Source organism: Panthera tigris, chromosome C1, assembly GCF_018350195.1.
Source record: "Panthera tigris isolate Pti1 chromosome C1, P.tigris_Pti1_mat1.1, whole genome shotgun sequence".
Lineage (NCBI taxonomy): Eukaryota > Metazoa > Chordata > Mammalia > Carnivora > Felidae > Panthera > Panthera tigris.
In genome coordinates, this window is record NC_056667.1 from 84,748,811 (window position 1) to 84,774,201 (window position 25,391).

At 35.5% G+C, this 25,391-nt stretch overlaps 1 protein-coding gene across 2 annotated transcripts in view; it reads right to left on the bottom strand.

The window, feature by feature from the left end:
• The window catches only part of SASS6 (SAS-6 centriolar assembly protein), a 60,740-nt gene that overhangs the window by 25,167 nt on the left and 10,182 nt on the right, over positions 1 to 25,391 (bottom strand). For both annotated transcript variants that reach the window (XM_007093634.3, XM_042997992.1), the window contains exons 2-13: positions 21,686 to 21,746; positions 20,045 to 20,124; positions 19,438 to 19,542; positions 18,303 to 18,474; positions 17,551 to 17,616; positions 16,553 to 16,672; positions 5,022 to 5,213; positions 2,272 to 2,466; positions 2,074 to 2,163; positions 1,819 to 1,998; positions 1,364 to 1,445; positions 294 to 430 (exon numbers count right to left, since the gene is read on the bottom strand). In XM_007093634.3, the coding sequence (XP_007093696.1) occupies positions 294 to 430; positions 1,364 to 1,445; positions 1,819 to 1,998; positions 2,074 to 2,163; positions 2,272 to 2,466; positions 5,022 to 5,213; positions 16,553 to 16,672; positions 17,551 to 17,616; positions 18,303 to 18,474; positions 19,438 to 19,542; positions 20,045 to 20,124; positions 21,686 to 21,746 (1,480 nt within the window). The remainder of the gene's footprint in view (positions 1 to 293; positions 431 to 1,363; positions 1,446 to 1,818; positions 1,999 to 2,073; positions 2,164 to 2,271; positions 2,467 to 5,021; positions 5,214 to 16,552; positions 16,673 to 17,550; positions 17,617 to 18,302; positions 18,475 to 19,437; positions 19,543 to 20,044; positions 20,125 to 21,685; positions 21,747 to 25,391) is intronic.

A 25,391-nucleotide genomic window follows, 5' to 3' on the forward strand; every position in this document is an offset into this window, starting at 1 on the left:
ACAGTCTGGGAATATTTTTGTTTTAGGAAATGTACTAAGACCACTCACATCATTTTTTTTTTAAGTTTATTTACTAGAGAGAGAGAGAGAGAGAGAGAGAGAGAGAGAGAGAACGCGCGTGCACACAAACGGGAGAGGGAAAGAGAATCCCAAGCAGATTCTGCAGCCCCACACACATCTCGAACTCACGAACCGTGAGACCATAACCTGAGCCAAAATCAAGAGTCAGATGCTTAACCGACTGAGCCATCCAGACGCCCCAACGACCGCTCACACCTTAGTTTAAATCTTACCACATTAGAATTAGGAGAAATCCCACTTCTGATTGCGTTGCTGCTCGAATGTACAGGCGGAGTGGTGGACGGTCCCAATACATCTTGCTTTCTCACTAGCTGATTTTCATTTAGTTCTTTATTTAACCATGTGATTACTTAAATAAAAGAACAAAACAAGATAAAGAATTTTGATTATTTTTTTCTAATTACTTTAAACATTTAAAAATTATACTGAGATTTTTAAAATGTTAAGTCTTTAAGATTACCTTATATCACAGGAGACTACAGGTTTACCTAAATTTTTGTCATTAAAGACTCTTATTTGAGCAACTACCACATAGAACTCCTTAACCTGTTATAATCTGAAACATGTATTTCTGCTAGTCAAGGATCTCTTTCAAGGCTTTCATTTCTAGAATAATATCTTAGTTTACTTAAAGTTCCCACTCTTATCTGATAACCAATACTAAACACTGAGAAAATGTTATAGGCTTGATCTTATATTTTAGTTTCAAATAATTCATGTTGTTACTATTAGGTAAATACAGCAATTAAACAAGGTGTAGTGAAGAACTTTAATCAGTGAAGAACTTAAGTTATCGTTAATATTTTCAACACTTAATTTTGGGTTACTGACACATGTAATATGGTTTTCTTCAGAATGGTAACCATTTTACAGGGCAGCTGATATATAAGTTACTGTAGCAAAGACATGGAGACAGTATATTTAAAACAGAAATTATCTGTATGGAGCAGTATCTTGATCTACCTGGACTTTTATGAATTCAAATAACGTTTTCAGATTAAGAGTACAGTTACAAACTTCTTTTACATAAAAAGTTAAGGGGCGCCTGGGGGGCTCAGTCGGTTAAGCGTCTGACTTCGGCTCAGGTCATGATCTCGCGGTTCGTGAGTTCAAGCCCCGCGTCGGGCTCTGTGCTGACACCTCAGAGCCTGGAGCCTGTTTCAGATTCTGTGTCTCCCTCTCTCTCTCTGACTCTCCTCCGTTCATGCTCTGTCTCTCTCTGTCTCAAAAATAAATAAACGTTAAAAAAAAATTTTTTTTTTTAAAAAGTTAAAATACTTACACTTTTCATTATTTTTTAGAAGCTGTTTGCTTTCTTCAAGTTTTTGGACTGTAGCTTCTAATTGTTCTTGTAATTTGCATACCTGAAATATGTCAATCCTCATAAGTATAATAAAAATTAAATAAAAACTGAAACGTATTTCTATTAATAATTGATTACTGTTAACTGTTATTAAATAGAATGAATTATAGCTCTCCTGTGTAACTGTGTATCTATATATGTATATACACATATACGGTACATATATATGAACACTCAAGGTACCTGAGTCATGATAACTAACTTTTCAGGTTGTAACACATTAACTTCTGTTGAAAGGTTGGGGGGGGCCGGGGGGGGGGGGGAGTCAAAGATATTCTCGAATATAACAAAATGGAAATTTAAAATCTACATCTAAGAAAATTTGTTAAACTTTGCAAATAGTCACACATGCAAAAACAGAAAATATTCACCACCTCTTGCTCTTTAATTCGGAGAGACTGTCCAACATCTTGTAATTCCTTTTGTTCCTTTTGTAATTTTTCTTCCTTCTCAGCTAAGAGTTTCTCTTGCTGAATAGTTACTGTATTCTTCAGTTTCAATTTACCCATTAAAGTTTTCAGATCCCCCTGCAACTTCTTGATAATTTCATTTGCCTGTAAAAGAGCTTCATATGTATATCTCTACTTAATCCAATGAAATTTAATATTCTGTTATTTTTAGAAACGAACCTTAAGAAGTTCCGCTGATAATGATTTTATTGTAGCTTCAAGTTTTCCTAGTTGTACCTGATTTTTCTCACCATTTTCTTCTAAAGCCACCTGATACATATTTTTAAAAACATGAATAATTAATAAGATGCTTGTGTTTAAGAAAAGCATCACTTGTAAATGTAATCATCAATTTGTTTCAAAAATGTTTAAATAGACCTTTTGTTCCTGGATTGTATCAAATGCTTCTTTTGTTCTTAAAACAAGCTGGTCCTTATCCTTGATTTCCTGTTCTAAAACAGCCACTTTTGTTTGTAGCTGATTAATATGCTTTTCTTTTTCATGGCATTCAGCATCTAGGGTAGAATTTTCTCTTCGCAAAGAGAGGACTTCTTGCTTAGCCCGCTGGAGCTCCTACAGAAAGAAAAAAAATGATGCAGCATAAAAAAGAGAAGTTGGCCCACTATGGTTATTTATAATTAAGATGTTTAAAATATTTTAAAAATACCTTTAATAATTTTAAAGTTCTAGTATTGATTTTTTAAAAAAGGATTTGGATATCCCTCTAAAGGCATATGTAACTTGTAGATTTGAATAATAATTGTAAAATATACTAATATCTAATTCAATGACAACAAGGAAAATAATCCTCATTTATGAATAAATTACTACAACTCTAAAAAACTAGTAACAAGGATTTTTTGGTATCTTGAAATTTACACTTTAAAAAAATCATTTGTCATAAACAGCCATTATAACAGAATTTCAAAAACATAAAATAAATAACTAAATAAAAAGCCCTATCATTCTACCACGTAAGCGGTGGTTCTCAAGCTACTATGCATATTGAAATCACCTAGGAAGCTTTAAAAACTACTGGTGCCTGGTACCCTCCCCAAGAGAGTCTTATTTACAGTTAGTATGAGGTATGTCCTGGGCACTAGGGCATTTGAGCATTCTCCAACTGATCCAAAGGGTAGCCAAGGATGGCAGCTATCTATGACCTAGAGTTAACATTTTGCTCTTTTTATATACACGGATTTTTTTTAGGAAGTGCTCATACTGTGCAGTTTTATAATCTAACTTCTTTAAATATTACAAATATCTTTCCATGTCAATAAATTTGTTAACACTTCTGGATTCCCTCTTGGTTCACTCTTTAAAACAAAAACAAGCAAACATAATTGTTAATTAAAAATGGGTTATTAAAAATCTAGGGCAGATCACTCCCTAATCAGCTAATATCACCAAATACACCAGTATACACAAGTCTTGTATATAGTATTCCTACATAACTTTCATAACAAAAACTTTATAAAATAATTTTATAGTATTATGCCATAGTGGTTTTAGAAGCAGACTCTGCTGGATTTGAATACAAATCTAGGTTCTTCTGTGTAATCTTAGGAATTATTTTTTTTTTTTTCAACGTTTATTTATTTTTGGGACAGAGAGAGACAGAGCATGAACGGGGGAGGGACAGAGAGAGAGGGAGACACAGAATCGGAAACAGGCTCCAGGCTCTGAGCCATCAGCCCAGAGCCTGACGCGGGGCTCGAACTCACACACCGCGAGATCGTGACCTGGCTGAAGTCGGACGCTTAACCGACTGCGCCACCCAGGCGCCCCAGGAATTATTTTAACCTAATTCTCAGCTCCCTCATTTGTAAAACAGAATTAACACTTCATCAATTACTTCACTTAATCTTCATAAGAACCCTAATGCACCTTGCTTACCATAATGCCTGGTACATACTAAATAATAAATGACAGTGAGCATCAAGTCAGGCTTCAGAGTTTCCTAAGCACAAGAGACTGGTGAAATGGAATGGGAAGTGTCATGAGCCCAAGTAACACTGGTGATCTTTAAATATGATAGACTTGGGGTGGTTCAATCGGTTAAGCGTCGGACTTCAGATCAGGTCATGATCTCACAGCTTGTGGGCTCGAGCCCCGTGTGGGGCTCTGTGCTGACAGCTCAGAGCCTGGAGCCTGCTTTGGATTCTGTGTCTCCCTCTCTCTCTCTCTCTGCCCCTCCCCCACTCTGTGTCTCTGCTTTGGATTCTGTGTCTCTCTCTCTCTCTCTCTGCCCCTCCCCCACTCTCTCTCTCAAAAATAAATAAACATTAAAAAAATTTAAAAAATATACGATAGATTTAACAAAATCTACGTTTTCTGATTAATTCATGACATTAATGTATAATAATGCTAGGAAGGAGTCTATCATCAGGGCCAAAGCATCAACAATGTGTCACTATAGCAAGATTTAAGAAATGTCTCTGTTGACTGAAAAAACAAGGGAGTTCTAAAGACAAGCAAATAATAGAGGTTCCAATCCTTGCTCTTCTACTTACTGGCTATGTGACCTTGGGCAAGTTACTTAACTTCTCTGTGCCTTAGTTTATCAGATGGTGATAATAGTACCTTCTTTAAGAGAATTGGAAAAAAAATAAAAGATTAAAAATAAATAAATAAATAAAAGAATTGTTACGAAAATTAAATGGTTTACTATATGTAAAATAGTTACACAGTGCCTGTCACATAACATGTGTTCAGTAAGCGTAGCTACTATCATTACTAATAAAGTATCATTATTATTATTAGACACAACTTCATATAGTTGTTTGGTATGTTAGGTAGACTGAAAGAACCAGTCCTGTCAACACTGAGTATACGGACCCACAGACACCGTGAGGATATTAAAAGTACACTGATCACTGTGCCAATGACCTACCCCTCAAAACCTTAACTAAAAATATCCAATTTTACCTCAGTTCTGTTCTGAATTATCATTTTCTATCAGATTTTAGATTCTCAATTTTTTTGCATTGTCTGAACTGATTACCCTAACACCACCAAGAGAGCCTTGCAAAGCATTAGAGAAACACCATGCACACAAGTAATAAAGTCACCAAATTAAAACACTATTTTAAATTGGTGGTGGGGGGAACAAACTCAAAGTTCAATACCTCTTCAACACCAGAGAGTTTTGTTTTCAGTTCTCTGATGGTAGAGTCTCCTTTATATTTTCTTTCCATTAGGTCCTTATTAGCCGCTTCTAACTCAGATAATTTGTTTTGTAGCTGCTGGATGTTTCGTTGATGGAGGATTTCTAAATCTTTTTTCTGTTGTTCATGCTGCTGTTGACATTGTACCTGTGCCTATTATATAAAAATATAGTACCATAATTAAAACACACACACACACACACACACACACACACACACACACAGGAAGATTTGAAGAAAAAAATATCTTAGTTCTATATAATTATAAAATTTCCCTGTTTCAGAGGCTCTATTTTCAATTATGGATTTCATGAAGGAGAAAGGCCAACAAAGGCAAATTTACCATTATGATCTTGTTCTTAATTTCTGCTTCTCTTAAACCCACATACATTTAGAAGTAATAGTCTTCAAGTTAAGGGAAGAATGACATGATTATGTTAAAAAACTCCAAAATAGTATAGTATGAACCTATTTGTGTTAAAAGTAAATAAGCGGATACACAGGGAATTTTCAGTATTCACTTTAAATACCATTATATTATTTCAGTTTTGTACAACAGTATATATTCTTTTATAATTAAAAAAAGCCCTAAATTTATAAAATTGACAAGGTATTGTTCATTAGTTCAGTCTTACATTTAGTAGCTATGTTTTACCCATGGTAAAATCTATTTAAGATTTTATTTTTAAGTAGTCTCTATATCCAGTGTGGAGCCTGAACTCACAACCCTGAGATCAAGAGTCACACACTCTTCTGACAGAAGAGTCAGGCATAGCCAGCCAGGAACCCCTATGCCATGAAAAAATTTGAACATGGTAATAAATATGTAATCTTGTGCCTGTTTGAATCATACTACAAGCCTATCTTAATAATTTCTATTGATGAACACTATCAAATCCTAAATACCTTTCAAAAATACAGTATATTTTTCTGATTGTGAAAATACTCAGATATGTTTCTAATAAATTTATATTGACATCACCCATACACACAATAAACACACTTAACTAATTAAGACTAAGCCACTTACACAATTTAATCATGATTCTTATTCCTTTAGCATTTATACCTTCTCATACCACTAAAACACTCTATAAACACTTTAATAGCTGCATAATATTCCATTCCATGGATATACCATAACTCATTTAAACTCTGCATTACTATGGACATGGACTTTCCAATTTTTCACAATTAGATATAAAACTATGATTGCTTTTATATGCAGACATACATCCAAAATTTGGATTATTTCCTTATGATCAATCACAGCTCAGAAAAATGTAAACAAATATAAAACTTGATACAAGTTCCAAAACTGCATTCCAGACAAGTTGTCCCTATTCAAAAATTCCTACTGGAACAGGGGAGTGTCTCCCTCATAAAACACTTGGAGAATTTTATGTAACTACTTCAAAATTCCCTCATTTTTTCAAAAAACGGAAAGGAGAGGAGAAGGGAAAATAGATACTGATAAAACAGAAGAAGTTCACAAACGACTGAAAATGCAGTGCTGGAAAAAACACTGAAAGAGCAATCAAGAAGAATAAAGAGAATAAACTGGTAAAGATGCTAACTGTAACTGTCAAAGGTAAGCAAACACATCGAAGGCAATAAAGGCAGTAAAAATAAAGAACTGGTTTTATCCCAGTGACCATTAGAATTTTGGAGTTTTTGTTTAAAAAAAAAAAAAAAAGAAGAAGGAAGTGTGAGGGATAGGGCAACATTTACATTTTCTACTGTTTAATGCAGATGATTCTGATGCACACTAAAATTTTAAAAGCACTGCCTATATAATATCAGCAGGAAGAGAAGAATGGTCCGATTTTAAAGTCTCAAAGAACTGATTCACAATCCTATTAGAATATGTAGTAACAAATAACGAATACAAACAACTCCCTCAGTCACTTTGGAGTCATCAACAAACGTACTTGTAAGTGCATTTCTAGAATTTGAAAACAACCAAAAAAAATTGAAATGACAGAAATTAGTGAACAAGGAAAAAAATAGTATAGAATAAAATGAAAAACGCATTCTTCAAAAAGGCCAAAAAACAAACCATCCAGTCTCATTAAAAAATAAATAAATTAGGGGCACCTGGGTGGCTCAGTCGGTTGAGCGTCCAACTTCAGCTCAGGTCATGATCTTGTGGTCCGTGAGTTCGAGCCCCGCGTCGGGCTCTGTGCTGACAGCTTAGAGCCTGGAGCCTGTTTCAGATTCTGTGTCTCCCTCTCTCTCTGACCCTCCCCCGTTCATGCTCTGTCTCTCTCTGTCTCAAAAATAAATAAACGTTAAAAAAAATTTTTTTTAATTAATTAATTAAATTTAATTAAAAAAAAAAAAAAGACAAGGAGGGTCTGGCTGGCTCAGTCCGTTGAGGTTGAGCCTCCAACTAGATTTCAGCTCAGGTCAGGATCCCATTTGGGCCCTGCATTGGACCACATGCTGGGAGTGGAGCCTGCTTAAGATTCTCTCTCTCCCTCTCTCTCTCTCTCTCTCTCTCTCTCTCTCTCTCTCTCTGCCCCTCTCCCCCATTCATATATTCTACCAAAAAAAAAAAAAAAAAAAAACAAAACAAATTAAGAATATATGAGAAATGATACAAAGATTTTAAATATCATAACAATGTGTATGATATTGTACTAATACATTTAAACACATAGATGAAATACATGGCTCTTTAAGGAAATATAAATTAGCAAAACTAAAGAAATGATAAAAAAAATCCAAGCAGACCAAGATCATGGAGGAAATGGGAAAAGAACCTAAAGATAAATGCCTCAAAAAGGCACTAGATCCAACTGATAAGAGGCTACTTAATTTTATCGAACCTTCAAGGAATAGATAGTTCCTTGTTTTTCTGACTGTTCCAAAGCATAGAGAAAACTGGAAAATGTTCTCATTTCATGGCACTAGCATAATTCTAACAAAATAGTCTATAGTCCATAATTTTAACATGCAGACTAAGGGTTCAGAGAAAGGATAATCTCAGACCAAATTCACTATAAATATACAGGTGATGCTTGAACACAGCTTTGAACTGTGCAGATCCACTTACATATGTATTTTTTTACAGTATTGTACACGTATTTTCTCTTCCTTATAATTTTTTTAAACATTTTAACTTATTTTAGAGAGAGAGAGTGAGAGCACAAGCAAGGGAGGGACAGAGAGAGAAGAGAGGGGGACAGAGGATCTAAAACAGGCTCTGTGCTGACAGCAGAGAGCCTTGATGTGGGGCTCAAACTCATGAACCGTGAGACCTTGACCTGAGCCAAAGTCGGATCCTTAACTGACTGAGCCACCCTGGTGCCTGCTCCTTATAATTTTCTTATTATCTTCTTTCCTCTAGCTTACTTTACAGTAACAACATAGTATTTAATACATATAACATACAAAATATGTGCTGTTTATATTATTGGTAAGGCTGCCAGTCAACAGTAGGCTATTAGGTATTAAGTTTTTGGGGAGTCAAGTTATAGGTGGATTTTCAACTGCAAGGCAAGGTTGGCACTACTAACCCCCATGCTGTTGAAGGGTCAAATGTAAATACAAATGTCCTATATTAAGTGTTCATAGATTGATTCAACAAGATACTAAATATCTCTTTGACTAAGTATTATTCTATGAATTCAAAGATGGTTCCACACTCACCCTTTTTTTTAAGTGTCTTTATTTTCAGAGAAAGAGAAAGAAAGAGAAAGAAGGAAAGAAAGAAAGCGAAAGAAAGAGCAAAAGAGAGAACTCCAGGAAGGGGCAGAGGGAGAGGGAGAAAGACAGAATCCCAAGCAGGATCTGCACCGTCAGCCAGGAGCCCAGTGCAGGTCTCAAACTCAAGAACCATGAGATCATGAACTGAGCTGAAATCAAGAGTCAGATGCTTAATCGACTGAAGCACCTAGGCGCCCCAAAAATCCGTTATCATTTATTACATTATTAGATAAAAGTGAAAAAAAATGACATGATCACTTGATTAAATCCCCCCGAATCATTTTATCTGACTTAGCACTCTTTGAATTAAAACTCTTTAATTGGAAGGAACAAAAGAAAACTTTTTCAGACACAGAACAAACATCATTGCTAATGGGAGATATTTTAAGTTATTTACCAAAAAAAAGAATGGAATGAAGAAAGTATTCCACTATTATTTAGCATTTCTCTGTATGAGAGGAAAAAAGACATTAATACTAAGAAAACATAAATTCACATTTTGTTAATGTTAATTTAATTTTGAGAGAGAGACAGACAGAGCGTGAGGAGGGGAGGGACAGAGAGAGACAGCGCAGGCTCCAAGCTCCAAGTTGTCAGCACAAAGCCTGATGTGGGACTCAAACTCACTAACCGTGAGATCATGACCTAAGGTGAAGTCAAACGCTCAACCAACTGAGCCACCCAGGCACCCCTCACATTTTTATATATTGCATATCTACCTGAAAAACCTAAGAGAATCAGCTTCAAAACTATTAGGCTATATAAATATAATCCACAATTAATGGGTGTGACATTAATATACATCAGCAACAAACAAAATTATCACAGTGGTGGGGCATAGATGGTCCAATTTATACAGCAAAAAACTGTAAAGTCTCTAGGCAACATTTAATAAGAACTGGAAAAGAAAAAAAGAAAGGAGACAGAGGGAAATAAAAGTAAACTATAAGCCTGTTTTAAACAAATAAGACCTGAATAAATGAAAATATATTCTTGCTAGTGGATAAGAAAATTGCAAAGATAATAGGTCTCCCTAATACTCCAGAAACAAGCTAAAATACACAAAGGAATTTACTATATATATTAACAGTTGCATTTTAAATAAGTGGAATATATGGTATTAGAACAAATGACTAACTTTGTGTTAAAAAAAAAATACCTATCTTATACTGCACTCCACAAAAATATACTCCAAACAGATTAAAAAGTTAAATACGACAGGGGCACCAAGTGGCTTAGTTGGCTGAGCATCTGACTTCAGCTCAGATCATGATCTCATGGTTTGTGAGTTCAAGCCCGACCTCAGGCTCACTGCTGTCAACACAGAGCCCGCTTCAGATCCTCTGTCCCTCTCTCTCTCTGCCCCTCCCCCATTCATGCACATTTGTGTATGCAACTGCTGTCTCTCTCTCAAAAATGTATAAAAACATTAAAAAAAGTAAAAACAAAAAAGTTAAATACAACAAAAAAAACTATGAAAGTATTAAAAGAAAATAGTGGAGGAAAATCTCTCATAGCCTTTGGATGGCAGAGGCTTTCCAAACATGAAATGAAGCTTTAAACCATAAAATGACTGATTAAAATAAAAAGAACTATATACAACAAAAGAGAATAGTAAAAGGCAAAAACAGGGTGGGAGTAAATGTTTATATGATACATAATAAAGATATAACATCCCTACTTTATACCATACAGAAATGAAAAAGGCAAGCCAGACCGAAAATATTCACAATGCATATATCAAAGGACTCATGTCAAGAATATGCAAAAAATTCCTACAATCAATAAGCAAAATACTAAAAGTCCAATTTAAAAATGGGTGAGGGGCACCTGGGGGCTCAGTCAGTTAAGCATCCAACTCTTGATTTCATCTCAGGTCATGTGATCTCACAATTCACAGGATAGAGCTCCATGTAGGGCTCTGCACGGACACTGTGGACTCTGATTGGGATTCTTTCTTTCCCTCACTCTCTGCCACACCCCCACTCATGCACCATCTCTCTCAAATAAATATATATTTTAAAAATATATAATAAAAATTAAAATGGGCTAAAGATTTGAACAAACAAGAAATTCTTGAATTTCATGAGAATACTCAAGTGGTCAATATGCATATGAAAAAGTGCACATTATGAAGTACTATCATGCACACCCATAATGTCAGTGTAAACTGGTATGTCACTTTTTTTTTTAATTTTTTTTAAATCTTTATTTATTTTTGAGAGACAGAGCATGAGCAGGAAAGCAGCAGAGAGAGAGGGAGACACAGAAGCCTAAGCAGGCTCCAGGCTCTGAGCTGTCAGCAGAGTCCAACGCAGGGCTCAAACTCATGAACTGTGAAATCATGACCTGAGCTGAAGTCAGATGCTTAACCAACTGAGCCACTCAGGCGCCCCTGGTATTCCACTTTAAAACAAAGACTGTAACAAGAGACAAAGAAGGACATGATTTATCATTAAGGAGACAATCCAACAAGAAGATATGAAAACTGTAAATATTTATGCACCCAACATGAAAACATCCAAATACATAAAAGCAGCTAATAACATAAAGGAGCTAATTGATAGCAATACAGTAATATTAAAGGACTTTAACATCCCACTTACATCAATGAACAGATCATCCAAACAGTACCAACAAGGAAACAGTGGCTTTGGATGACACATTGGACAAAATGGATTTAACAGATATATCCAAACATTCCATCTGGAAACAGAATAAAAATTCTTTTCACATAAAACATGTTCCAGAATAGATCACATATTAGACCACAAAGTAAGTCTCAATTAATTCAAAAAGACGGAAGTTGTTCCATTCATCTTTTCTAATTATGAAATTAGAAATCAAAGAAAAAATCTGGAAAGATCACAGATATACATAAAGGTTAAAAATAACATGCTAGTAAACAATGAATGGGACACCAAGAAATGAAGCAGATATTGAAAATTACATGGAGAAAAATGAAAATGGAAACAAAATGGTTCAAAAATCTTTGGGATGAAGCAAAAACTGTTCTAAGAGGGAAGTTTATAGCAAGCAATACAGGCCTACCTCAAGAAGAAAGAAAAATCCCAAATAAACAACCTAACCTTACACCTAAATGAGACAAAGAACAAACAAAATCCCAAACAAGTAGAAGGAAAGAAATAATAAAGATTAGACCAGAGGGGTGCCTGGATGGCTCAGTTGATTGAGCATCAGACTCTTGGTTTCAGCTCAGGTCATGATCTCAAACCCTGCATTTGGCTTCATGCTGACAGCACAGAGCTTGCCTGAAATTCTCTCTCTACTTCTCTCTCTGCCCCTTCCCCGCTTGCATGCAAGCACTCTCTCTCAAAAGAAAAAAAAAAATTAGAGCAGAAATAAACAACATAGAAACTTAAAAAAAAAAAAAAATTAGAAATGAAAAGGAGAAATAACCAATAAAACAAAAATACAAAGGGTTATAAAAGACATGGAAAACTATATGCCAACAAGTTGTACAACCTAGAATATATGGATAAACTCCTAAAAAACATATCACATCCCAAAACTGAATCAGGAAGAAAAAGAAAAATTGAACAAACTGATCACCTACAATGAAACTGAATCAGTCATCAAAAAATTCCAACAAAAGTCCAGGACCAGATGGCTTCATAGGTAAATTCAACCAAATATTTTAAGAGTATGAATACCTGTTCTTCTCAAACTATTCCAAAAACCAGAAGAGGAAGGAAAACTTCCAAATTCATTTTAGGAGGCCTGTGTTACCCAGATACCAAAACCAGATACAGATATGTATTACAAAAAAAGAGAATTACAAGCCAATTATCTCTGATGAACATAGATACAAAAATTCCTCAACAAAATACTAGCAAACCAAATCCAACAATACATTAAAAAACAATTATTCACCACAATCAAGCAGGATTTAATCCTGGATTGCAAGGGTGGTTCAAAATTCACAAATCAATGTAATACATCACATCAATAACAGAAAGGATAAAACCATATGATCATGTCAATAGACGCAGAAAAAGCATTTAACAAAGTACAAGATCCATTCATGATAAAAACCCTCAACAAAATATGTTTAGAAGAAACGTACCTCAACATAATAAAAACCATATACGAAAAACCCACAGCTAATATCATACTGAATGGTGAAAAACTAAGCTTTCCACCTTAGAACAGGAGCAACACAAGGATGTCCAATCTCACCACTTTTATTCAACATAGTACTGGAAGTCTTAGCCACAGAAATCAGACAAGATGAAGGAATAAAAGGCATCCAAATTGGTAAGGAAGTAAAACTTTCATTACTTGCAGATGACATGATACTATATATACAAAACTTGGAAGACTCCACCAGAAGTTACTAGAACTGATAAATGAATAAATGAATTCAGTAAGGTCACAGCACACAAAATCCACATACAGAAATGCATTGCATTTCTTTTTGCTTTTCCCCCCACACCCAGTGCACAGCCCAACATGGGGCTTGGACTCATGACCCTGAGGTGAAGGCCTGAGATGAAATCAAGAGTTGGACACTTAACCAATTGAGCCACCCAGGCACCCTTCCACTGCATTTCTATACACTAATAATCAAGCACAGAGAAATTAAGAAAGCAATCTCATTTACAATTGCATCAAAAATAAGACACTTAGGAATAAACTTAAGGAAGTGAAAGACCTATATTCTGAAAACTATAAAACACTGATGAAAGAACCTTAAGATAACAGAAACAAATGGAAAGATACTCCACACTCATGGACTGGAAGAACAAATACTATTTAAATGTCCACACTGGAGTACCTGGGTGGCTCAGCTGGTTAAGCATCCAACTGCTGATTTCAGCTCAGGGTCATGACCCTGAGGTTCGTGGGGCCAAGCCCTGCTTCAGGCTCTGGGCTGACAGAGGAGGGCCTGCTTGGGATTCTCTTTCTCCCTCTCTCTGCCCCTCCTCTGTTCGCATGCACTTTCTCTCTCTCTCAAAATAAACTTTAAAAATAAAGAAATAAAATGCCCATACTACCCAAAGCAATCTACACATTAAATGCCATCCTATCAAAATACCAACACCATTTTTCACAGAACTAGAATACTCCTAAAATTTGCATGGAAACACAAAAGACCCTGAATGGCCAAAACAATCTAGAAGAAAAAAAAAAAAACAAAAACCTGAAGGTATCACAATTCTGACTTCAAATTATATTAGAAAGCTGTAGTAATCAAAACAGAATGGTATTGGCATAAAAACAGACACAAAGATCAAAAGAACAGGACAGAAAGCCCAGACATAAACCCATGATTATACAGTCAATTATTCTTTTTTTTTTAATTGTTTTTTTTAACGTTTATTTATTTTTGAGATAGAGAGAGCATGAACGGGGGAAGGGCAGAGAGAGAGGGAGACACAGAATCAGAAGCAGGCTCCAGGCTCTGAGCCATCAGCCCAGAGCCCGACGCAGGGCTCGAACTCATGGACCACGAGATCGTGACCTGAGCCGAAGTCAGACGCCCAACCAACTGAGCCACCCAGGCGCCCCTACAGTCAATTATTCTATGACAAAGCAGGAGACAATGTCCAATGGGAGAAAAACAGTCTTTCCAATAAAAGGTATTGAGAAACTGGACAGTCACATGCAAAAGAATGAAACTGGACCATATTCTTCCACCATACACAAAAATAAACTCAAAATGGATTAAAGACCTAAATGTGAGACCTGAAACCATAACAATCCTAGAAGAGAGCACAGGCAATAATTTCTCTGACACCGGCTGTCAACATTTTTCTAGATAGGTCTCCTGAGGCAAGGGAAATAAAAGCAAACATAAACTATTGGGACTACATCAGAATAAAAAGCTTCCACAGAGCAAAGGAAACAATAAAACTAAAAGGCAACCTACAGAATAGGAGAAGATATTTGCAAATGATATATAACAGGTTAGTGTCCAAAATATATAAAGAACCGATACAACTCAACACACACACACACAACCACAATCCAATGAAAACATGGACAGAAGACATGAACAGACATTTCTCCAAAGAAGACAAATAGCCAACAGACACATGAAAAGATGCTCAACATCATTCATTAAGGAAACCTAAATCGAAAGCACAATGAGATATCCTCTCACACACCTGTCAGAATGGTTACAACTGAAACCACAAGAAACAAGTGCTGGTGAGGAAGTGGAGAAAAAGGAACCCTGTTGCACTGTTGCTGGGAATGCAAATTGGTGCAGACAAGGTGAAAGAGTATGGAGGTTTCTCAAAAAATTAAAAATAAAGCCGCCCACATGGGCACCTGGCAGGCTCAGTCAGAAGAGCATGAGACTCTTGATCTCTGGGTCATGAGTTCGAGCTCCAGGTTGGGTGTAGAGATTACTAAAGAAAATAAATAAACTTTAAAAAAAACCAAGATAGAACTACCCTGCAATCCAGTTATCACACTACCAGGTATTTACCCAAAGAATACAAAAAACACTAATTCCAAAGGATATATGCACCCTATGTTTATTGCAGCAGTATTTATAATAGCCAAATTATGGAAGCAACCAAAGTATCTATCAATAGATGATGGGGTGGTGGGAGGAAGGGGAAAGTGGGTGATGGGTATTGAGGAGGGCACCTGTTGGGATGAGCACTGGGTGTTGTATGGAAACCAATTTGACAATAAATTGCATATTAAAAAAATAGTAAAATAAAACAAAAAAATAGATGAATGGATAAAAATGTGGCATATACGCACAATGGAATATCATTCAGCCATAAAAAAGAATGAAATCTGGCCATTTGCAACAACATGGATGGAGCCAGAGTATAATGCTCAGCAAAGTGAGTCTGTCAGAAAAAGACAAATACCATATGATTTCACTCATATGTAGAATATCAGAAACAAAACAAATGGACAAAGGTAAAAAAAAGACAGACAAACCAAGAAAGAGACCCTTAATTATAGAGAACAAATTGAGTTATCTGAGGGGAGGTACAGAAGCAGATAGGTGAAACAGGTGAGGGAGAGTAGAGAATACACTTTTCATGGTCACCGAGTAATGTATATTACTGTTGAGTCACTATACTGCACATATACCTGAAACTAACATAACACTGTATGTTAAGTACACTGGAATTAAAATTTAAAGCTTAATAATAAAAAAAAAAGAATATGGGGAAATAAGTACTATCATACACTATCTTTTACATTCCATTTGGTATGACCTGGCTGGCAAATCTACAACATCCATTAATACCTTATATGGGTATACTGCAATCTCCCTTCTAGGAACAAAGAACATTCACTGTAGTATTTGTGTTAGCCAAGATACTGACACGTTGAAATGTCCATCACTTAGGTAAGTAGTTAAATAATTCATGTTATATCCAAATAATTCATACTATGTAGCCACTAAAAAAGAATACTTAAAAAGAATGATCTATGGTGTCATGTTACATGAAAAAAAAGTTACAATCAATATATACTGTAGGACCTCATTAGCACAGAATAAAACAAAAACCCACTAGGTGTATACAATCATGATTTACATATTTCTAAACTTACAAATATATATTTTTAAATGACATTATTTACATATCAAGAGACAAGTCTAGAAAACATATATCAAAAAGTTTATAAATTATTTCTGGATATTAAGACTTATAACAAGAAACTTAATTTTTCACATACTTCTGTAATGTTTGAACATATTAAACCAAGCATATATTACTTTTACAACTAACAAAATAACAGCAACAAAAAAATAATTTTCTATTTTCTTTTAATGTTCATACCTGCAAGGCCTTTTCTTTCTCATTTGTTAGTTCCTGGGAATGTTTATTTGACAATGCAGCTGTGTGTGATGCCCATTCATTCTGTAACTTATCTAATTCTTGCACTTTTTCTGATAAGGTCTGTATTAGAGTTCAATACAAAATATTAAGAAAGTCTTGTGAATGTTATTAGCTTAGAACATGGCAATATTTACAAAGGATATTAAAGAAAAGGAATCAAGCTTTCCAAAATATACTCAAAGCCTTTTCCTACACAGAATTTTTTTTTTTTAATTTGAGGAAATCAAGATTAGAAAAGCAATTTTAGAGTTAGCACAGCCCAGAAGTCAAGCTTAACTATCTTGCTTAACTATCTTTAACCTTTTAGTTAAACTTGGCTCTTCACCACCAAATCCTCTCCTCTGATATTAAGAAATAAATGTCTACCCAGGGTAGAGCAAGTCAGTCATAAGGAGTGGTTCATATATACACCTAAAACCCAGCAACACAGGTTTCCTAGATGGGCTATGTTGTGCAGGACAATTTCTGCCTGAAGTCATGTCACTTATCAGATACTTTGGTCCTCAGTTTCAAGGAGTATGGGCAAAAAGATTGTAGCTATGACTAAAATGATGGTAAGCCTATCAAAATAATTCATAACACAAGTATGGAAAAGAGGTTTAGAAGATGTGAACTGAAAAGTTATTTTCGACAGGAGGAATGAGGTGAATAAAAGAGTGAAAAAGTAACATGTGACAGGTACTATATATTATTTAATGAAGACTTGGAAGGAATGTGTCATATACTGAAGTTAACAGAAATGTTTGTATGGAATCAAATATCAGAGAAAGCATCAGATTAAGACAATTTACTGGTAGGGGAAGGATGTCAAAAAGGAGAAGGAATCCAAAAGTAACATACTTTTAAAAATTAATACACAAAAGCCTGGACAGGATTCAAGAAGCAATTCAGAGCCAATGTTTGGATGACATACAAAGACAAAATGAAATCTGAATTACCTTTTGTGTGAAATTCAGTTGCCTAGTAACATCATCTAGTGATTGCATCAGTGATAATTTTTCTTCCTATTTATAAAAATAGTAAAATTAAGCAGTTTACAATTTAATCATCTATAGCTGTGCTACTCAAAGTATAGCAAAATATAGTATCAGCATCACCCTGGGAGTTTGTTAAAAATACAGAATTTTAGGTTCCACCTCAAACCTTCTGACTCACTCTGAATGAGCAAGATGCCTAGAGGATTTGTGTACCACCAAAGTTTGAGATGCACTAATCTATACCATTTGACTAAAGACTTTGTGAAAACGATTAAGAGGCATCCCAATGTTGCTTCTTTGCTACATATACCTTACAAAGTTAAAGAGCACTTTGTAATTCTCAAACCACTTTCACACATCTTTCCTCATTTGAGATAAGTGCAATAGGGTAGTAGATATCTCCATACTTATCTACAAATAGATAAAACCATCAACACCTTAAGTGAACTACCTCAGATTACAGAAAATTAATAAAAATGATGGCACCTAGTTTTTCAATTTTTAGTCCAGTTCTAACCTCACTATATCTTGACTAAAAATAACAAATAAACAACCAATAAAATAAAAATAAATCCCTTACATATTACAAAAATTTACTAGACGTCTTCAAAAACACTTCACTCTGAAAACAAAAACTAATAGCAATATAGCTTTTCAGTGATTTATCAGAGACTTTTGGTATTTATTTTTTAAAAAATAAATTTAAATCTTACCTTGCTACTTTTCAAACAGCTGGCTAAAAACTTCTTTATTTCCACATCATTTCCAGGTAAAAGTTTTAGTGAGAGGTGTGTAAGATGCTTAAAAGGATTTGTCTCTACCACATTTAAAAAGGCAGGTGAGTTATCCAAAATAGGTGCTGGAGAAACTAACTGCAGCAAAAACCTTTGAAAAGAAAAGTGTCACAATATAACAATACTTATGAGACAGTGAAACTTTCCCATTGAATCATAAGCTCCAGCGCATCAGAAATGATTAGAAGTATCAGGAAAGGGGGCATATAGAAATCACAGGGGCCAACATGAAAGGACTCCCAATGGTTAAAGTGGATAAACTGATGTAAATAGTAAAACGGAAAAATTGGGCAAGAAATAGAAAAAGAATTCACTGAAACAGTGAATATGCAAATGTCCATGAGTTCATTATGAAAGATGAAAATATAAAAACAAAACCCACTGAAAGCACATAGTAACTAGAATAACAACTCTTTACTCTAAAAATTGACAATTTAAAAGAATTTAGTATTTATCCTTTCCTATATGAATTTTCAGAGTAATCAAATAGCCCAAACAGATGAAGAAGAGTTCTTTATAAAAAAATTATACCTAGTAAGTATAAAAAGAATGGCAGAATTAGAAATGCATAACTTTGTAGTTCCTAATGAAATAATTGATTCAAACAATCATCAACTGATGACACCAATAGATAAAAGGTTGGTGAATTTTACAATGAAAGGATCAGGCTTTAGCATCACAAGAATATACACATTTTCATATGTGTATATGAATATATGGATATATATGCATGTATCCATATGTATATATGAATATACACATACAAACCAAAATCTTATTCTCCTTTTCCAAGTTCATTATAAAAACACATACTTGATGATGTTAAATATTTCAGATAATTTTAATGGCTCTGTCAAGACATGAAAATTAAGGGGTAAATATTTCTGATTTTAACCATGATTCCTTAAAAGTTGATATTTAATAGAGCCCTAAACCCAGTTTTAAAAATAGAGATACTTTTAACACATAGAAAATATTTTGCCATCAATTTGGCTTACAAAGAAGAGTTTGTCTTGAGAGAATTTTAATGATATAGAGCTCTCATGAGACTTACCTTGGAATTTCTTTGGCATGTTCTTGAGTACATTGCTGAAGAAGATCTATAAATTTTTGTGGGAAAGCTAAGAAGTCTACCAGAAGGCCTTGTTGGAATTTTAAACTATACAGAAGAAAAGAGAATTTTAAAAATTTAATTACTATTTTTAATTGTAATTAAAACCCTGAAATAGTCTTTTTTTTATTTACTGAACATACATTATAATCAAAAACTGAGCTAGGGAACTTTGATTTTTATAGAATTCATTCAATGGGAAGGAAAAGGTCAATATACTTAGCTAAAGCTCCAAAACTCTGGGCTGTTTTAAGCAGAACTCTGATAAGATATGAAATATTTACTTTCAAAAACATCCTGGGGCGCCCGGGGGGCTCAGTCGGTTGAGCGTCTGACTTTGGCTCAGGTCATGATCTCACAGTTCATGGATTTGAGCCCTGTGTCCTGCTCTGTGCTGACTGACAGCGCAAAGCCTGGAGCCTGCTTCGGATTCTGTCTCCCTCTCTCTCTGCCCCTCCCCCACTCACGCAAGCAAGCCCGCGCTCTCTCTCTCTCAAAAGTAAATAAAAGGTTAAAAAAAAAAAAAAAACAGAAAAACAAATTTAATTACCTCTGAAAATCTTCCTCAGATATAACAAGGTTATACAGAAAAAATGGATCGGTATCATCAGTCAGACGAATAACTAAATCCTAAAAGAAAGATTGTTATTTTTTAATGTTTTCAATAGATCTGGCTTTTAGCCTAATTCCTTCCTTCTTAGAAGTAAATTTATCCAGTAACAACGTGTCACCATTATACTTCAGATGACTTTGTTTTTTGGTGCTGCTGGGTTTTTCATCAGTCTTTAAAAGACTTAAGATTCTTAAACAGGGGTAGATATTCTGCTCCATGAGATCCTTGTGGGGGTCTATAAAAACTAATTAAATGCCAGAATTGAAGTTAAGGACTATCATCCTCTTAGGAAAATTGAGACCCAGTCCTTGCTGTACTATACCATGACAAAAACATTCAACCACTGACCATATCATATTCAATTATATTTTCAGTTTTTCCCAAGTTAATTGATACTTCCAAAGTGGCAACACATCAGCTGAAACGACAAGCCAACGATCTATCCTAGAAAAGGAGCATTCGTCTTTCAGGCAGAGGGCACGGGTATCAAGTAACAAGTTGCCAAGGCTTCATTCTGAGGGCCTATTCCTACTCCAGGTGGCGGTTGACGTGGAAGCCCATCTGTTTTCAGTTTCAAATGAAGTGAATGTCTTTCATAAAGACCACTTTCTATGTAAATTTACAGTGTGGTGGAGCACCACAGTAGCAAAAACGGATACAAAAGTACACAGAAATTACATACTTCAGCGAATAATGTAGTAAGGTAAACAAGCATGGCAACAAGATGATGGAGGCCTAATAAAGAAGTGAGGTTAAGAATAAGCTCCCACTTCGAAATAGAATCTACTCGTGTCTACTGAGGAACTGTTAGGGTAGAGTTCTAGAAAAATCTAAACCACTTATGAGCAGTTAGGAAATGAAGAGGTACAGCAGGTCTAAGGAATTAACATGTAAGAAATATATCATCTCTACCCCAGAAAATTCGCAATCTAGGTATTTGCTCTGCCTCAGAAGGTCCTGTTCTTAAAGCGCTTCTACTTAGGTACTTCCTGAAATCCACCCAAAATGCTATTAAAAACTGAAACTACTACTAATAATAATACTACAAGGTCCTTGAATCTTCATGTGTAAGGAAAGCTCTGACACAAAGAAAATAGATGCTGTATTTCTTAGTCATCTATTCTGTACCCATATCACTGTTAATGACTCAGACTTTTGAAGATCACATAGGACTGATGCTCTAAATGCCTCCCTTCAAAAGGCAAAGTTTAAAAAAACTATATCCCTGCAGTGCTTCAATTCATTCTATTCTCACATTTACACCATGAAATGCCAATTCTAGGGTAGCAAAATATATATTCTAGCAACTTATAAGTGCATTGGTAAAACTTAACCCCCAATTCTCCCAATCCCCAATTCTTCCTGTATGCTTCAGAAACATATGGTATAATAATCTCTCAATCACTGTCTTTGTAGATTCTATCACCCCAGATTTGCAAGTTACAAATGGGCCCAAAACTAAAAGGCAAGGTGAGTGTAACAAAAGACCTCATATTCTTAAAGAACAAAAATAATTATAATGTACAGAAATATTTTTAAAAAAAGAAAAAATGTGTTTCAAAAGAAATTAATACCAACCTTTCTGTGAACTGGATTAGAAACTGATTGTAGTTCAATGCTCACTCTAACACTTACTCTCCTGTATGAAAAGATATACCCAACTGTCAGAAACATTTGCATGGAATGAGTTACCACTGTCATTTGTATTAGCTAAAGTTTTCTGTATTAAGTTGCAAGATCTTTCACAGGTGCTCCCTAAGTTAAAAACAGTTATTTGGAAAGCACACTGGATTTAAAGTTTTAAGTTCTTGTTCTTCCACTAATAAGTAATCAGGTTTTTAACCGGGAACTATCTATATTTTTCTCTCCTGTAAAATGGAGTTGTTGTGAGAATTAAATGAAATAAATGATGTGAAATTCCCATTACTAGACTGAGATATAACCTCACTGCCCTGATTCTAAAATAGCATCTACTGAAAGCCAGACAAACTATCAATTTATTAACAACTTCACATTAAAAAAAATCACCAATTGATCAAATTGATTTATGGGAGATTCCATCTGAAAAACTAAAAATGTGAAGCAGCATTAGAATACATGGCATGTTTATAATCAAGGAAATAGAATAACATATTCCTTCTCTTATGCATATACAAAATCCACCAACTACATCTGCTCAATATTCAATATATCCACAGAAGTACTGTCAACAATTTTATTGTTGACCTTAACCCAGAGGCAGAGTAACTCTAAACTTTATTTTAAAACGTTAAAAAAAAAACTTTTGAGAGAGAAAGAGAGACAGAACGCGAGCAGGGGAGAGACAGAGGGAGAGGGAAACACAGAATCTGAAGCAGGCTCCAGGCTCTGAGCTGTCAGCACAGAGCCTGATGCGGGACTCGAACTCACAAACAGTGAGATCATGACCTGAGACGAGGTCGGATCCATAACTGACTGAGCCACCCAAGTGTCCCTAAACTTTTTCTAAAGAGATCATAACTTTCCACAGTATCTACTCCATCTTAGAGAATTCAATATCAGACAGAGGCATATAAATAAAGGTGCTCATAACCATTAATCAAACTGAGACAAAATGCTTAATTGAGGAAATAAAGGGAAAATTGGTGAAAAAACATCTCTGCACAAGTGTTCTTTATCCTGCTAGAATTAAATAACAATGGCTTTTACCTGATGTGCAGGAAACAAAAGTAAAAGTAAAAACAGAATTTATTCCATTTTAAGCTACTCTTCTAAAAATGTGTTTTAGGGGCACCTGGGTGGCTCAGTCAGTTAAGTGCTCAACTTCGGCTCAGGTCGTGATCTTGAGGTTTGTGAGTTCAAGCCCCACATCAGGCTCTGTGCTGATGGCTCAGAGCCTGGAGCCTGCTTCAGATTCTGTCTCCCTCTCTCTCTGCCCCAACCTCACTCATGGTCTCTCAAAAATAAATAAAAACATTAAAAAAAAATTTTTAAAGATGTGTTTTAAATTTTTCCCACATTCTGCTACTTATCTACTACAGAAGTAAAAAGTATAGATAGACCTAGCAACTGAGTGTTGATGGAAAAACTTGGTAATAGTTGACCAAGGCTAAATTCAATTGTTCAGATTTTTATGCTCTAACTTACAATTTTTATATTGCCTTAAAAAATGTCATTTTAGTTAAGTTTCCTACTGAACATGATTGGTTGCCTAATCTTAGTATGGTGAGGTTACCATATAGTAAGTTTACCATAACTTCTGTTATCTGAATAGGAATGAGCAGCAATGGCACAGATAGGAAGAACTAACAGTGAAACCTTAAACTGCGAGTAACTTGTTCTGCATGTGTTCTGTATGACAGCAAGCATGTCTAATAAATTTTAACTTCATAAACAAATGATATCTGGCAATACAAGTAGTATGTGACATTGAATGTCCCATGATCACAAGTGAGCCAATGGTTCTTCTCTTTCTTTGTGGGATTGCTAGTGGTCCTTTCCCATGCTCAGATGCTGTCTCAGGCCACAGTGTTTGGCAGAAATCAATGATTTTTCAGACTGCTGAAAGGTGCCCACAACTGGCACTAGTGTATTTTTTGTCACTTCAAAGCACCTATGGACAGTCCGCTGCTTTTCCATGTAAGAGTAAGCTTAGGAATGCTTTGCTTCATTCTAGGTCAGGCTTCCTGCAGAAAGAAACCCTTTCCTCTTCTGCTTTATTGCCAGTTACATCAAATACAGTATATGACAAAAGTTTATTAATACTGTACTATAGTCAACATCCATGCAAGCGTACACAATGGCTCCCATGCAGAAAAAGACTGAAAAGAAAGGCAGTAAGAAGAAGGAGATGATTATGGTGGAAGAAGGAAATTGTACGTGAGTGACCCAAATCTCAAGATTTTATAAGTCTACATCAGCATCTCATCTGCAAACGAAGAGAAAAAGGCAGAGAAAACCTTCATTTCAAATGAGATTAGGGAGATGTGTAAAATGTGGAAAACAGTACAAAATTTTGTAGAAAAGCACCACCCGAATAAGGCTGTAGCAGTGCGAGTAATGAATCTGTTTAATGACAATGCAATGCCACATTTCCCCGAAATCCTCAAAAGGAGGCAAAAGCAAGTGTCATTGGGTAGGTTCCTTGTTAAAGTTGCACGAAAAGAAAAAGTTTCCATTGAACCAACAGATACCAGTGATTCCATTAATAATAGTCAAAGCTGTCCTACACAATAATCCTCCTCTCTCATTTCCCTCACACCAGCCATGAAGTGCAGGTTCGAAGGTAAGTGCAGGTTAATTTATTTTTCTTTAAGTTTTGTATTTTATTATTTTATATTATATTACAGTATTATAATCATTTTTTAAAGTTTATTTATTTATTTCGGGGGGGGGGGGGGGCAGAGAGAGAGGGAGAGAGAGAGAATCCCAAGCAGGCTCTCCGCACTGCCAATGCAGAGCCCGACTCAGGGCTCAAACTTACCAACCTACAAGACCATGACCTGAGCTGAAGTTGAGTCAGATGCTTACCAACTGAGCCACTCAGGCGCCCCTCATAATCATCTTTATATGAATATTTTTTGGGTTGTGGACCGAATCATCTGAATTTCCATTATTTCCTGTGGGGAAATTTGCTTTGATATGCAAGTGCTTTGGATTATAAGCATGTTTCCAGAACGAATTATGCTTACAAACCAAGGTTTTACTGTATTTTTAAAACAAGAGAACGTTTTGTTTCTATTTTTCTAATATCTAGTGTATTATATGTGAAACAGATTAGATTTCTACTCCAATTCTGCAAATTAAGTTCTTAAGAAAAAAAAAAAAACCTTTCAATTTCCTAATTTGTAAGGGAAGTGAACAGAGTTAGGTTTGTGAGGGCCTTTTCAGATCTACAATGTCATTATGTTTGGTTTTTGCCTTCTGAAGTTTTTTTCTAAAACATGCTGCCATAGAGGGTATGATACTGCAGTAGATAACTTTTTATGGTGATGTACACTTTCTAAATTCCTATGGAGGCAACTGGGTGGCTCAGTTGGTTGAGCATCCAGCTCTTGATTTCGGTTCAGGTCATGATCCCAGGGTCATAGGATCGAGCCCCACATCAGGGGTCTGTGCTGAGCAGGGAGCCTGCTGAAGATTTTTTCTCTCTCCTTCTGGGGCGCCTGGGTGGCTCAGTCGGTTAAGCGTCTGACATCAGCTCAGGTCATGATCTCACAGTCCGTGAGTTCAAGCCCCGCATGGGGCTCTGTGCTGACAGCTCAGAGCCTGGAGCCTGCTTTGGATTCTGTGTCTCCCTCTCTCT